Here is a 15,437-nt window from a genome sequence, read left to right as displayed (position 1 = left end):
TGTGTGTGCATGCCTCGCGGCGACCGCCCAGCGTCCCCCGTGCACGTTCGTCAAGCCAGGTGTACCCACTTAAGGAGTTTGGCCATTATTGCGGCGGCTGTTCACATTAGTTGCATGCAGGGCTCACGTGGGTACGAGTGGGGGGTGTTACCAGCATCTCGAGGAACTTTCCTCTCTTACAGCTCACCGCTGGCATCACTTACCAGACATTGCCAAAATAAAAGATGCCGCACACAAGCATGCTTGCTAAAGTACCAATTGAACCATCAAATATTCGAAGATCAGCACTATTCGAGTTCAAATCTTGGGGATTCAAGCTTTGAATGACCTATTTGTGCAGTCACCTTTCAATCTCGAAACAAATATTCTTCCCTCCCAATGGAAACTTTTTCCAGTTAAGAGTTCGCAAAGCTGTTTGCGAAGTAGTTAGATGGTTGAAAAAGTACTCAAGATACAGTTTCTTTTTTTGTTGCGCGACTGCTAGCGCATACCGAGCAAATATACTGCCCACAGCAAAAGAAAGACAGCAGACAACGAAAATGTAAAACAAATATTTATTCCCGCCCATACAGTGCAAAATATAGTCTCTGTAAAAAATACATTCACCTAAAAAAGAATCTCAAGTCTCATGTCTACGTCATCTTTATAAAAATCATGCAGGCTCAATATCGAGTGTAAAAATGCACTGAGTGCACAGCGTAACAAAAATTTCCGACTGAATATTTCTCTGGTTTAAAACCATGAAATTGCAAACAATACTGTTACCGAGTAGATTGTTTACCGTCAAAGGCCGCAAAACTTATCTATCAAGCCAAAGCTTAACCTTAACCGCAAGTACAGGAAGTTAACAGCCACAACCTTGAGTAATGGGGGTAGCGAAACAGGGCTCCATTTAGTGAATGGCGAGTAGAAGGGCCGCATGCAATGCTACAGGCTTCACTTCAGTTGAGCAATCTCGTAGAGGTAGGCTGCCAGCAGCTTCGACTGAAAGAACAAGAAAGGCGACAAGAACAGCACATTAGACAAACATGGACGATGACGATGACGATGATGACTAAGGGTTTTACTGTGCAAAGCCGACAGAGGCAAACAGCGCAATGACATTGGTGAGGTAAGATGGAATGTTCCACAAAGACATGAATTGCAGCGTTTTGCTAAGCGAGATACTGCCAAGTCATGAGTATAACTACACTAGATAAGCGAAACTAGAGTGGTCATGACAGCTCCCTTCATATCGTAAATGGCACCGGAGAAGCCAGTTTCACTCAGCTCTACAGTAAAATCTGTTATAGAACGAAAAATTAAAGCCGTTCCACTCAACGTGAAAGCTGCCGGAAGTGCGGAGCAGTGATTCGCCATAATGGGCCGTACTGCCGTTATCCGCTCACTGCTACCACCCAATGCAATTCAAATTTCCCACCTTCGCAGTGCTCGCACACCCCCGCCAGAAAGTGTGCCAGCGGAAGTTCTGTTTTTGTGAGCTTGCTTTTCCTCCCACATGTGCCGGCATTGCACTGCCACTTTTTCTCGCTTGCAATCATAAAAACCAACCCAACAAGCGTTCCTAACTGAATGAACGTGGGTGCTGCCCACTAATTACGTATAGTTTGCTTTAAATGTACCTGCAGTTTCCTTTCCGCTAAATCATGGAGATGTATGACAACCGCCAGCGGTTCACGAGTTTCAAACGCTTATGATTATATAAACCACTTGGCTTTCGAAGCCTCCGAGTTACGGCACGACGACGGAACGCCGTGTGGCTCTACTTGGGTACAGCGAGCGTGCTATGACAACAAGGCGAGCCCCTGAAATGCTCTGCACTTAATACTTGTTCTGAGGAAGCAAGTTCAATTTTTAACTTGTATTCACACCAATGCGTGGCTTAAATGCAATGAGAAAGGGCACAGAGTGAAGTAATTATAGATTAAAATATGGGCCTTAACGTGCAAGAACTCCACATGGGCTATGAGGTGTGCTGCAGTGGAGGGCTCTTGATTAATTTTGACCAACAGGGGATCTTGAACGTGCGTCGAAATATTGGCGCATGGGTGTTTTAAGTTTTCGCCTAACCTCCAAGCATACCGTATTTACTCGAATCTAACACGCACCTTTTTTCAGGAAAAATAGGTCCCAAAATCAGATGTGCGTTACATTGATTCATTGTATGGTTTAACGCGCCGACGCAACGCAGGCGATGAGGCGCGCCGTAGTGGAGGGCTCGGGATTAATTTTGACCACCTGGGGCCCTTTAAGTGCGCCGAAATCTTGTACACACGGGCGTTTTTGCTTTTCACCTCCATCATAAAAGCGGCCACTACGGCCGGGAATCGAACCCGCGACCTCAAGCTCAGCAGCGCAACGCCTCAGCCACTTAGCCACCGCAGCAGGTGCATGCGCATTACAATCGACTACGACTCAAAATTGCGGCGCCATTTTGCCATCGACGTTTCAAGATGGCCACTTGACGACTGAACGCGTAGCCAGCGCTTCGTAGTCGGCGCAGGTTTGTCTTTGTTGTCTGCGTAGTCATTTTTTTCCATTCCTCTGTTCTTTCCGCCATGGAATTTCCCACTGTGAAGGCACGGCGGGTTCACCACGATGCTGCATGAAGAAAGTAATCTTGTGCGCAGAAAGCGATGGAAATTGGGCCGTATCACGTGCGTTCAGTGTTCAGGAGACTTGCGTGCGGGACTGGCGTAAGCAGAACGGAAAAATTTTTTGCAAGCAAGGCGACATGGAAAGGGTTCAGCGGACCAAAGAGGGGGCAATATCCCCAAATAGACCCGCTGGCGGAGTACATGCAGCACCAGCGAGCGGCTCAGAGACCCGTAACGACAGAGCTGCTGAAGATTCGAGCGAAACAGTTGTCGTTGCAGCAAGGACTAATGCAGAGGGAGTTCAAGGCCAGCAGGTGCTGGGTAACAAATTTCATGAAGAGAAAAGGCTTCTCACTTCGCCGGCAGACAGGCATATGCCAGAAGTTGCCGGCAGAGTTTGAAGAAAAACTGGACGCATTTCAGCAGTACGTCTTGAATTTGTGCCACCCACAAGAACAAACTGTGCTTAGGCAGACCGGCAACGCAGATAAAATGCCGCTATACTTTGATATGCCTGCCACTACAACGATGCAGAAGAAGGGCACCAAGCAAGTTGATGTGCTGTCCTCTGGCCCCGAAAAAACGAGTGACGGCAATGCTTTGCTGCACTGTGGACGGGCACAAACTTCCTCCCTACCTCATAATTAAACGCAAGATGCTCCCGAAAAGAATCTTGTTCCCCAGTGATGTGATTGTGCGTGCAAACGAGAAGGGGTGGATGACCATGGACTCGGTGGCCGATTGGATTGACCAACCCCCACCGAAATTGCACGCACACTGGTGCGCACTTGTTCTGCCTCCACCAGAGTGACACCCCGAATGGACAGGAAGCTAACGGCCTTGTAGTAGTGTATTGTCAGCATGAATATTTTTGCCTCTGCTGCAACGTTCTATTTTATCTGAAAATAAATGAGGCAATGTTTTGAAACAGGCAATCTCACAGTTCTACAACAGAAAAAAGTACAATGTTCCATTTCTTTACGGGTTTCTACGTGGTGCAATTAAAGCTGCGATGGCCATTCCTCTCAAATTTAGGCAAAATTCACCGCACCAACTCGCACAAAAAGAAAAACGCATGCTTTTTTTCGTGCCCGAATTGGACATATCTGTGGTCAAAAAATTTACAGCCCTTCTACCGTGAAGATGAAAGACCCGCGAAGCTGTATTGGTGGCAGCGGACGACAGGACTACCACAAACACTTAACAGTTTCACTGTGAACTTCGTAATTAAGAAAAGTAGAGGAAACTCAGCGTAATGTCACAGTTGACTCAGCAGCTAATTGCAATATAATTTGTTTCACGATTGTGTCAACAAAACCAGCATTAGAGGCTGCGATTTCTGTAACCATATCTCCCCCAGTACATGGCCATGTACTGACAGCAGCCACAGCTATTCTGTAGGATTGAAAACTGCACTGTGAACTAACTATTCGCGACAAGTAAATGAAGATCTGCGTCTAGGCGGCCAGTCTCAGCATGACTTTTTCCGAGACACCAAGGCTGAGAACTACAGAGAATTTTACACTAGCTCTAGAGATGAAGCTTCTCATTCTACACGCCACTGCCCACGGAAGCAACGTTTGGTCAGAACTGATCCGTATACAGCTTGGCTGTAAAAAAGGCACAAAACACGGGCAAGATAGAAGGAGAAAGACCAGGCCACGGTGTTCTACCCATTTCCCTCCTACAAGAAGGAAGGGGGAAAGGGAATGCGAGCCCCATCACACTCACCCCCTCAATGTAGTTGCGCTTGTCGATCTTCTCGTTCTGGGAGTGGGCTCCATCGTCGCTGGCCCCCATGGGGAGCAGGATGACGCTCTTGCCCGTGACCTCCTGAAGGGTCAGCGTCACGGGAATGCTGCCGCCTTCCCTCGTCATGTCGGGGTCCACACCGTACACTGCACCCCAGGGAAGGAGGGAGGGAGACATCCTTTCAAGCAAAAATAACTCTTCAAGAAGGGCTTGCATTCGGGCTAGTTGGTATTCCATAACGTTCATCTTAAGCACAGAAAAAAACAGGGACACAGTAGACGAGGACAAGCGCTTCAGTTTCAGGCACTTATGCATACCTGCCAGGTTCGCCGTGATGGCATTAGGGAGATCTGACCGGGGGGGGGGGGGGGGGGGGGGGGGGAGGATAGAAAAATTAGTAGCAACAGAATGGACTGATTTACATCCATTTCTAATTTAGTTACTACAGAGTAGGAAGCCAACTGTGCCATCCAAATTACTAACAAGCTACACCACTGGTCAGCTGCAAAATCTTCGATGTGGCTGACGCCGCCCTATTCAAGAAGTTTTGGGAATACTGTCGAGCATAACAACGTTCGTTCCTGCGACACATCGCCAAAAGAACGATTCTCGAAACTGGAGAGAATTTTTTTTTTACTGCCCCTCACATTCAGCGTTTCTGTGGTACTGACCAGTTCAACTTGCGCACATTGCCAACTATGCTTTATAAGTTATTGCGGTGTCCAGTTGTGTAGGATGTGATTTGGTTGCCAGGTAGTTCCAGGGCAATGTGGCTAGACTGGGAGAAGGGTTTAACCAAACACGGGTGTGTGTTCGGGAGAATTTTGCTTCGACAGTACAATCGGACAAAACCATAAAAATCCGGGAATCTCCCGGATAATTCGGAAAACCTGGCAGGTATGCTTATGTGGTTTGGAGGCAAAAGTCCAACAATTATTCAAGACTTCCTCACTGCTACATCGTGTTTGCGTCTCTTCCTTCGCTTTCGTTTCTTCGTCTTGTGGCACAAAATTGCTGCGACGAGCCAAATGGCCACAACTCACGCTAAAGCTTCTCCACAATCAGAGCTGATTGTGGAGCACGCACATGCCACCACGAGCACCTTTCCGGGCGCACGCTTCAAGCTAATTTTTGTTCCAACCTCGCATGTGCCAGGTAAGTGCTGTGGTTAGCCCACCTGGCTGCTGCTTCTCTGGCAACCAGGGTTCAAGTCCCACACAAACCCAAGTGATTTTTCTTTTTGCAGTGGCGGCCATCTTTTGCAGTGGCGGCCATCATTTGACGCCACCGCCGGTGACCATGATTACGATCACTTTTCGCGTTTGGTGAGAGACCTAAGGCTTTCGTCTTAGCAAATCGCAGAAAAGGCACAACTCTGCACGCATTAGAAACCAAAGTCGCGTCTGTGGATTGGAAGTGGCAGAGCCATTTGCACTGCAGTAAATGGCTCGCTGTTAGAGCGGGTCCAGCGGGCGAAAAACCCCACAATCGATATTCTGGATGGAAAAATGAATTGCGCAAGAAAAGGCTTACCCCTCGTATCACATCGAGTTCATCGTGCGAGTAACATGATAAGTGAAGGAAGCAATGTGGCCAGTTTCCAAGTCTTTCAGCAATCCAAATCTAAAGGCTAACGTACAACAGTTCTCACAGGGACAAAGATACAGTCATTTTTGCTTGTTTACTTTGTATTCGAAATAAATATCTTTTGTGACCCCAGAAAAACCACATTTTTGATATTCTAGTGTACACACCACACTTAAATTACATTTTCAACATGATGAGCTCCAAACAAAACTATTAAAAAAAAAGTTGTTGCGATCACAATGCACTTTTTTTTTTGCTCAACTGCATTGCACCAGCCGCCCCCCGTAGGTCTCATTCGGCCGGAGGTTTAAGCAGCCCATGGTGCACAGTTATAGTGGGCTGCACGCACACACGCACGCACGCACATGCGCACGTGCACACGAACTATTAGACGATGGCCAGAATAAAAGAAGGAGAATTGGTGATGGCCACGTACCGTGCCTCGTGGCCACTTTGCCAGCTTCGAAGTTGGGGCCGTAGGGGTCACTGACCCACCACCGTCCACCACTCAGCATGTGGACCCTGCAGCAGGGGATAGCAAGGAAGTGGGGTACAGAACAATGTTACTTTTAAAGGAGCCATGAAGACAAAATACAAGTTTGTGCTATACAAAAGATTTAGTGTTTTATAGTGCCCCCAGCGCTTGTCCGAATGCAAATGATGCTTTATTCACCGAGAAATTAATGTAAGTTAAAATTTTGATTTTCCCGCTAAATCGTGCGTTTTCGTGGTCAGCAATGACATCACAGGAACCGACCGCTGTGCAGCCAATTGCAAAGCCTTGTTTACCGTTAGTGAGCCTAGATGGCGCCACCATACCGTGGCAAGCTGTTTTCTGCCTTTGGTTTGTTTTTGACCGTATTTAAACCTGGCTTGGTTTTGTTCGGGGAGAAAACAATCGTTTCCTGAAACATAGCGCTTGCTCGACAAATATGGTCACGTAAGACACCATTGCTTGCGTCAATCGGCCAGTGTCGTCTGAGACAACCCCACAGCCCCACAGTCCCGTGCAGGTAAAACAAGCATAGTGCGTGCAGTACCAACAGCAGTACACATTGGTACTTTTATGTTTACGTGTGCTTTCATAACTTCCACTGTTTGTCCAACCATTCTCACGACTTTAAAAAGAATGTGCCCTAAATTTAAGCACAAATAGCTCGCTCACCAAGCTTATAAGAACTGCCTAATTTGCATTTGCTTTTGCCGGCCTCCGCCAATCGCAGAGCAGCTGGTATGACATCATAGGTTCTGTTGCAGGAAATGAGCTAGTGGGTCGCATGGCCATTCCCTTTTTTTCCTAATTATGTAGCTTATTTGAGCAAAGTTTACGTTAAAGGTGGTGTCAGTATGATTATAACGAGGCAATCTTTTGAATGAACCGAACTTGTGTTTTCTCTTCATGGCTCCTTTAAGGGGCCATGAAGACAAAATACAAGTTTGGTTCAGTAAACCGACTGCTTTGTACTGACAACAATTTCATCGAAAACTTCAAGCAAATAATCGGATGAAGCACTGCTCCAGCCACTTTCCGTTGACCTCTCTATGACATCACAGAATCGTGTATGTGCGATTGGCGGCCATTGACCTCAGCCACCACCAAGAAACATGACTGGGCGGTTGATTGCTGCGGGGCCTAAAGTTCCATTTGATTGTGCAACTTGAATGTTAACGCGTACTTAACCCACTGATGAAAATGTTTACAGCACTGCCCTATATTACGTCGCTGTAGCATGAAACCTGAGAGGCTAGTTCTCCCAGAATAGACAAGGTTGCGTTACACCATTTAACGACTAGCTACATTCAGTTTTTGCCATTCAGATACACCACGGGAAGGCCACAAAGACCCAGCCGCTTGAAACAGAGCTGGTCAGCAAGCAACAAGACAACCCTATCGTCGCTGTGCGTGCACCTGTACTTTCTTTTACATTTCAAACCCTGGCCTCCGAGTGTCAACACACATGCATGCAGATACAAAAACAGGAAAGTGGATTGGGCAGTCTACTTAAAGGCATTTCGAGTCCATGAGGGAAGGCTTCCTCTGATTGGGGCGAGGAGTGGGTACAGTGGATCCCGGAGATATTGTTACGTGGCAGCAGGTCAAAGATGAGACGAACCATATGTGATGGCAAAGCAATGTATTTACAACACGATGAGAGTTATGTACAAGCCTTTATGGCAAAATGGAAAGACGAGCTAGTTGGTGAACATCCATGAGTGAAACTTAAGTGCAAACAGACACAAAGACAATAAAGGGAAACGACACCAGCGATAAGCACTGGTGTCGTTTCCCTTTCTCGTCCCTGTGTCAGTTTGCGCTTAAGTTTCACTCATGGAAATCCTTTATGGCTGTCGCAGCCAAGCTGCATGCGGCTCACTCTGCCATCGTCGTCGCTGGTGGGTGAATATGGTGCTACGCGATACCTTTGACTTCGTTTTCTTCTTGTGGCAATATTGAACCCGGATATACCAAGCAGTCTGAAAATCCCGTTGGTAATTCTATCCAAAAGAATACCCCTGTTGTACTTCTGTATTGAACACCCGGTCACCGGCATATTCGATATATGGAACGCCATGCCGCAAGTGCCCCTGCAAGTGCGCTTCTCCTGATGATACAGTTCGGGCAAAGACTTCTATCGCATTCCCAGGCTTGGCAAGAGGCAGGTGCCATCGCGTAATTCGAGTTACCTTCGATGCCTGCTTGCATGGCAACGAGAACACGGGGAGTGTTAGGGTGCGAAAAGCAGTAAATAAGTATAGGAACCCGGCCGGAGGCAGTCAGTTTCTGAGTGTTTGAGCCTGCTTGAGAGGTGAATGCGGTTGGTCAGTGGGGGCTCTGCTGGCGCAGGCAGTCAGGTGTGACATCATGCGCGTTTCACTTGCTCTGGAGCCATGGACGCAAAAAAAAAACAGAAGAATTTGGATTCGGCGATCAAGGCGGACATCATTCAATGGGTGGAGGCTGGGTAAAAGAAATTGTCGGCTCCAGCGGCAATTGGAATTCCTCGGAGCACTTTAAGAATGATACTGCGCACCAAAGCTGAACGTGAAGGCACAGCCAGCGCAGTCTGCCCGTTCTGGAGAGCATGACAAAGTTGAGAAAGCCCTGTATGCCTGGTTCTCAGAGACTCGAGCAAAAGAACATTCCTGTTGACAGCCCGATGCTCATGAAAAAGGTGAAGTGGTTTGCGACAGCGTTTGGAGAACACGACTTCACTGATGGCAATGGATGGAAGCAAGGCTTCAAAAATCACTATGGCATCGTCACGACGACCCTCTCAGGCAAAGGCAGGGCAACTACAAGCAATAAAGCATTGAAAAGTGACAATGAAAGTGGAGATTTGGGCGAGTTGGTTACTGACTAATGAACTCATACTTCTAGCGAACTTTAACACAGGACGAAGAAAAAGATGAAACACACGCTAGACTTCAACTTGGTTTATGCAAAAGCAAACCATGTTAAGCAAACCAAACAAACCATGCACACGTGTGCGTAAAGATCATGTCCTGTAATGTGACCAGGTGTTGTTTGTGCTTCAATGTAAATAGTGATAAGAGCGAGTGAAAAGATTGTGCAGTTTCATTTCCACGGAATCATGTGCTTCTTTGTGTTTTTTTCGAATCATGTACATATACGAGTGTTCTCTTGTTTCCTTTTGCATAAACCAAGTTCAAGTCTAGCGTGTGTCTCGTCCTTTCCTTCTTCGTCACGTGTTAAAGTTCGCAAGAAGTATGAGTTCATTGAAAAGTGGCTTGCTTCTCCAAAGAATGGCCAGCGAAGAAAAAGCAAGCCAAGGCTGAATAAGAAGGTGCGGTGGTAGTTGCGCTGTGCATCATATTTTCTGTGCTTTGGAGAACAAGTCGGTACACTACCATTTGCCACGATCTTACAATGCCCTCTGTGAAGAGTGGAGTTTTCAGGTAAGCTTCATGCAGGCATATTTTATATTTCGAACTATATTTCAACATATCGAACTATTTTGCGATCGCATATATCTGGGGTGCACTGTAATTCTTCACTGTCAAGGTCAGCATAGAATGGCACATACCGTATTTATTCGATTATTGTTTGATTGATTGTGCGGGTTTAACGCGCCGACGCAACGCAGGCGATGAGGTGCGCCGTAGTGGAGGGCTCCGGATTAATTTTGACCACCTGGGGATCTTTAACGTGCGCTGAAATCTCGTACACACGGGCGTTTTTGCTTTTCGCATTTATTCGATTATAAGTTGCCCACGAATATAAGGCGAGTGTGCAGTTTGGAGAGTAAAAAAATGCAATATGCTTCTATACGGAGCTTCGAATGTAAGACGAGGTATGACTTTGAGATTTTGGAAACAAACCATGCCTTTGTATTCGAATAAATACGGTACGTACAAGGATACGTGATCAGACCGAAGAGTACAGACTTCCTATGCACAAACCAAATAATATGTTTTTTTCTTCCCTCTATTTGGAAATTGTTGCACAAAATAGGAAAGAAGGGCCACTGCTAAAAAGCAGACTAATCATTTTTTATGAAAAGTGCAGTAGCTCGGGCCTAACGAATGGCCTGCAGTGCATTGTAAATAAAATGAAATAAATTAACAGCGAGAGTGGACAGACATAATGCGAGGCAAAGAAAACGAATTCAAAAGAGAGTGCCTCAGCCTGCACCACTAAGTACAGCAGGCTTAGCAAGAGTGGGCAGCGGCGATATTCCGTTCTTAGGTAGGCACTAGCTCGGAACTTCCGGTGCGATAGAAAACACCCACCTCTGAACCGACCTAAAAGGTAGCAAACCACTTTCATTTACAAAAAAGTGCTAAGAGAACATTTTACAGTAGACAAGCCACGGAAGCTTGGAAAAAAAAATCTAGCGCTGCTAGCGAGCCATTTGAACCAAAACCCGAGGCTCTTTAGGCTACCGAGGCAGAAGAGCGGAGCTGTCTTTGCAGTTGCTTAAAAAAAAACAGCAGGAGCCTTCCAAGTGAAGCAGTAGATGGCACTAGGTGCGCGAAGGAAACTCCATGTCTGTACCCACAAGGAAACGGAATACAGCCCCCTGAAAAGGTCGTGTGACCGGCGAGAGTGGGCGGTGGTGTGCTCACGTGACTTTGTTGGGGCTCTTGCGCTGCTTCCAGAGGTTCTGGATGTGCGCCTTGACCACGGCCTCGACCTTGGCGGGCTCCTGGTTGGGCACGATGCGGATGGAGAACTTGCCAGACACCTTGCACGGGATCACCGTCTTGGCACCCGAGCCGTAGAAGGCGCCCTCCACACCTGCAGGGGGTGGGCAGCACGCACACAAGGGACGGAGGAAAGTGAAGAACGGCTTGTTGAAGAATCTCGAAGGCAAACAGAAGCCATAAGAGGCAAACTGTGTTTACATCATTCGCATCGCATAAGAAGCTGAACCATGGTGATCGAGAGTTTTCCTTCGACTATCACCTCCGCATGCCATCGCGCCGGGGTTCCCACTTTTCTGTGTGCTAGCTCCCGCAAGCAGGCGCCAATTTCAACCCAGATTACAGTTCGTGGGTATAAAAAGCTTTACCATCCCTTACAAGGGAAAGCTGACAGAAGCGCGAAAGCTGTCTTACATTAAAACTGCATCAAACCCTTCGCTAAAACTGCATCCGACCTGGGATAGATTGCTAAACCTTTAAAGACCCAAACCACAAATGAAGAACTAACCCATAAAACATTTTCTGTGCACCATGTAAACGCCTCTACAAACGATCTAGGTGTATACATGTGGTTTATGAGATGAGGGTAGGCTATTGTACTCGTTCTGCATGGTTGATGCGTGCATATTGCCTTATTATAACCGTTCCTTTTTCGCAACTTTCAAGTAACTGACCATAGTGGAAGCCCAGCTTCTCGCACGCACAATGTGTCCAGACATATTATAGATCTTTGGTCGACTAATCAGTCTATGGGGAAATGCATTAATTTTTTGACAGGATGCCACCGGTCCCAATAAAAAAGCTTTCACTTTAATAACACAGCTCTAAGGACCCTACACTGCCCCTCTCGTTCACTTCAAGCAGGGAAGTCAACCTCCAGTGCAACACTAAGACAGGTAAGGCGCACATTCAGTGCTCTAACCGGAGAAAAAAAAATGCATTGCTTGCACAGCAGTAGCGAACCAGAAAATGCAAGGAAACATTTGCAATGCACCTGAAGCGCCACCATATGGCTAAAACAAAACGCCATACAGTTTCCTCAGAAACTTCAAAGTTCAACAAAAATTTGTCCTGGTCCATTTATTGTTCTCTAAGAAAGCTGTATGGCTTCCTTTTAGACATACAGCAGCGTTTCAGGTGCGCATCACAATTTCCCTCTCAGAATTCAACTTCGCCTAGGGGATTTCCACTAAACCGTTTGAACCTTAAATGTGCTGCTCTTACGCTTCAAAGTTGTAACTTTGTGCAAAAGAAAAGGTTTGAGTAAAGACAACACCGTCTCAGTGGCTTGCATCTCACACGGGTGCTGTTGATCTGTCTGGCACTGTCCCCAAAACATGGGGTACAAAAGAGGTGCCTTTATAACACAACGTTTAAGTCTCACAGGAAAGCCAAACAAGCCCGAGATGTGCTGAAACCGCGTACAAGCCACTTTTAATAAACACTGCAGGGGTCACAGCTGTAAGTGGGCTGTATAACCTGGCCAGAAAGATAGAGCGGGGAACCAAAGCTACAAACCACCACGCAGTGTCCCGAGGACGCCACTGAGGGTCAGATCGACTCACCGGAATGTGCCAATGATATGCTTGGAGGCAGGTGAAGTTACATGGTGCGATTTAATCCACAGACGCTCAAAACGTACAAAGGGTGTACAAAGGGAGTTCCTATCACAAGCATACAAAGAGAGTACAAAGGGCATACAGAGGGAGTGGCTATCCAAGCAAACAAAAGGCATACAAAGGGAGTGGCTCTCCCGAGCATACAAGGGGTGTACAAAGGGAGTACAAACAGCGCATAAAGGGAGTGGATATGCCGAGCGTACAAAGGGAGCACAAAGGGTGTACAAAGAGAGTGGCCATCCTGAGCGTACAAAGGGAGTCCAAAGGGCATACAGAGGGAGTTGCTAAGTGCATACAAAGGGAGTGGCTATCCTGAGCTTGGACGGACAGGAGACTTGGTCCCCACAAGCTTGCTAAGCCACATGAGGCCGCTCGCTTGGTCCGTCTCCTAAGGGCAGACTTGCCCAGCCTTGTGGTCAAGGAACCTGACGTTCCTCATGTGACCGTGTGTGCAAACAGGCCCAAGAGACGCCCCCACAGGCAGCTCTACCTCAGTAGGAGAGAAGGAAAGAAGGGTCTAACAGGGGGAGGAGGGTGCCAGCAGACTGATAGGGCGAGAGAGGGCGCATTGCATGTTGCCCGAGAGTCTGCGAGACTCGATGCGCCCCCTTGTTGCCAAAAGTGGCAACCCCGTCGCCAGCGCAGGCCTCCTAGCCCTTGGCGTGGCTGAATTACTCTGATGACACACCACAAAACCGCACCTCGTGTCTAGATCAGAAATGACACCAATAAGGGCAGTCTTTCCATACGGGCTAATCGCACACGAAGCTTCATCCCCCCAACGCTCAGCTGGCTGAATGTAAAGCTCATCGAGGCAACGCTCCCAACAGATGGGCCCCCAGAATGCAAAAGGGAGCACCCACCATGAAGGGACAGCGAGGGGAACCGCCAGCGGTGCATGAGAATATCTTCCTTGCTGGGGTGCAGCAGGCTGGGGGCGCCCAGGTCCTTGCAGTATTCCGACTGTGCAGAAGAGAAGTTTCAACATGTGCTTCTGCGCACCAAGGCTGAACCTCAACATTGGGCAGCTACAGACTAACACACTCATCGATTACAGGATTTAACATGTCAAAGCTAGGCTTGGGCTACGAAGCTCACTGTAGTGGATGGCTCTGAATTAATTTTGACCACCCGGGGATCTTTAAAGGGACCCCGAAGACAAAATACAACTTTGTTCCGTTTGAAAGAACTGGACTTCGGTAGCTCATTCAGCTCCATTTCAGCCACGAAAAACTGTTTTTAGCACAGAAAACAGAACAAATAGTGCACAACTTTCCAATTTCATGCCATAATGATGTAATATGGGCATGAGTGATGTGATGTGGGCCGCAACTAAACCATCTGTATCAGTGCATTAACTGGGACTTAGCACTCAAGTGATACGATCAATTGAAAATCTGCCAGCCTTTTTTTTTGGCAGTAGCATACGTCAGCGGACGACAATCAGACAAACAAGATTCTGCGACATCATACAAATACAAAAATCACCGGAAAGTGCCTCGGGAGTTGCCACTGTTGAATAAATTTTCTTTATATCTCGACTATTTGTTTAAAAATTGCGATAAAATTTGTACTGTTATAAGGCCAAAAGGGCCTTTCGGCCTTTTTAACCATCGAAACTTGCATTCTGTCTTCATGGTCGATGAGACCTTTAACATGCACTCAAATCTCGACGCATGGCCGCTTTCGTCTTTAGCCTCCATCAGAAAAGCAGCCACCGCGGCCGGAATACCACCTGCATCTTTAGGCTTAACAGCATAACGCCTTAACCACCACTGAGCCGCCGTGGCAAATACACTAACCCGAGTGTACTAAGAGAGCACAATGGGGGTACAAAGGGCGTACAAAGGGAGTGGCCAACATATCAACAGACGCCTCCCACGCCCACATAAAATGGGAAGTGCACATGCTGCTGCCAAATTTAGGGGTCGCAGTACCATGTCAAAGTCGATGTTTTGGTAGAGCGCGCGCTCCTTGTCCGTGAGGGGAGCCACGTCATCCATGATGCCCGGGATGAGGATGCGGCCCGTGTGGTCAGCCAGCTGGCTCATCACGAACGTCAGGTCAGCCATGGCCTCGTGTCTGGAAAGCAACACCAACGATCATCGCACCGAAAATCAGGACACCCTGGCAGATCTCGTGATCGGGCAAGACAGCGAGAAGAAAGAAAGGAAGAAAGAAAGAAGGTGGGAAAAAAGGAACAGGACCTGCAATGCTTGAGCATACAGAACAGGTGCACTCACACAGAGCCTCCGAACACGCCAGAGTGCAGGTCCTTCTTGGCGCACTCAACCTCGACAGCAAAGTAGCACAGGCCCCTGGAACAGAAGGGTCCAACAATCAAGGACACAATCTATCCACAGCATAAGAGACACCCTCACAGCACCCACTCACAAGCCCCCCTGTTATTTGTTTGCGCGATACTGCCACTTTTTTAGCAAGAGCAGTAAGCCAATGTAGTACCTGATCACGCTTGGGGTTGATTTGAGAGAACACCCTGATAGTAACAGCTGCTCAAGGGACTTCAGCTGTTGGCAAGCTATGTACAGTTTTGTATTGTTGCAGGCTAGACAAATAGTAGCACTGTTCTATGCAGGTCAGTGAAAAAAGTGACTTCTGATTTCGGAGCAAACATAAAGCAAATGTCTTTTTTTTTTCTTTTTAAATAGAATTGAGTCAAAGCCAATACTTTGCGATTGCAATGGAAAGTGTGTGC

General features: G+C 47.4%; 1 protein-coding gene across 1 annotated transcript in view; it reads right to left on the bottom strand.

Moving 5' to 3' along the window:
* Positions 1-540: 540 nt before the first annotated feature.
* Positions 541-15,437, bottom strand: part of Cndp2 (Cytosolic non-specific dipeptidase 2) — a 34,097-nt gene continuing 19,200 nt past the window's right edge. The window contains exons 7-13 of the mRNA XM_077704203.1: positions 14,965-15,039; positions 14,659-14,803; positions 13,585-13,684; positions 11,025-11,196; positions 6,373-6,458; positions 4,329-4,495; positions 541-984 (exon numbers count right to left, since the gene is read on the bottom strand). Coding sequence (XP_077560329.1) covers positions 937-984; positions 4,329-4,495; positions 6,373-6,458; positions 11,025-11,196; positions 13,585-13,684; positions 14,659-14,803; positions 14,965-15,039 — 793 coding nt within the window. The 3' untranslated portion in view covers positions 541-936. The remainder of the gene's footprint in view (positions 985-4,328; positions 4,496-6,372; positions 6,459-11,024; positions 11,197-13,584; positions 13,685-14,658; positions 14,804-14,964; positions 15,040-15,437) is intronic.

This window comes from Haemaphysalis longicornis, unplaced genomic scaffold (assembly GCF_048455015.1).
Source record: "Haemaphysalis longicornis isolate Haplotype H1 unplaced genomic scaffold, Haemaphysalis longicornis Haplotype H1 scaffold_3, whole genome shotgun sequence".
Classification (NCBI taxonomy): domain Eukaryota; kingdom Metazoa; phylum Arthropoda; class Arachnida; order Ixodida; family Ixodidae; genus Haemaphysalis; species Haemaphysalis longicornis.
The sequence above is the reverse complement of the archived record's forward strand: the minus strand, read 5'-3'. Positions and strand labels throughout refer to the sequence as shown.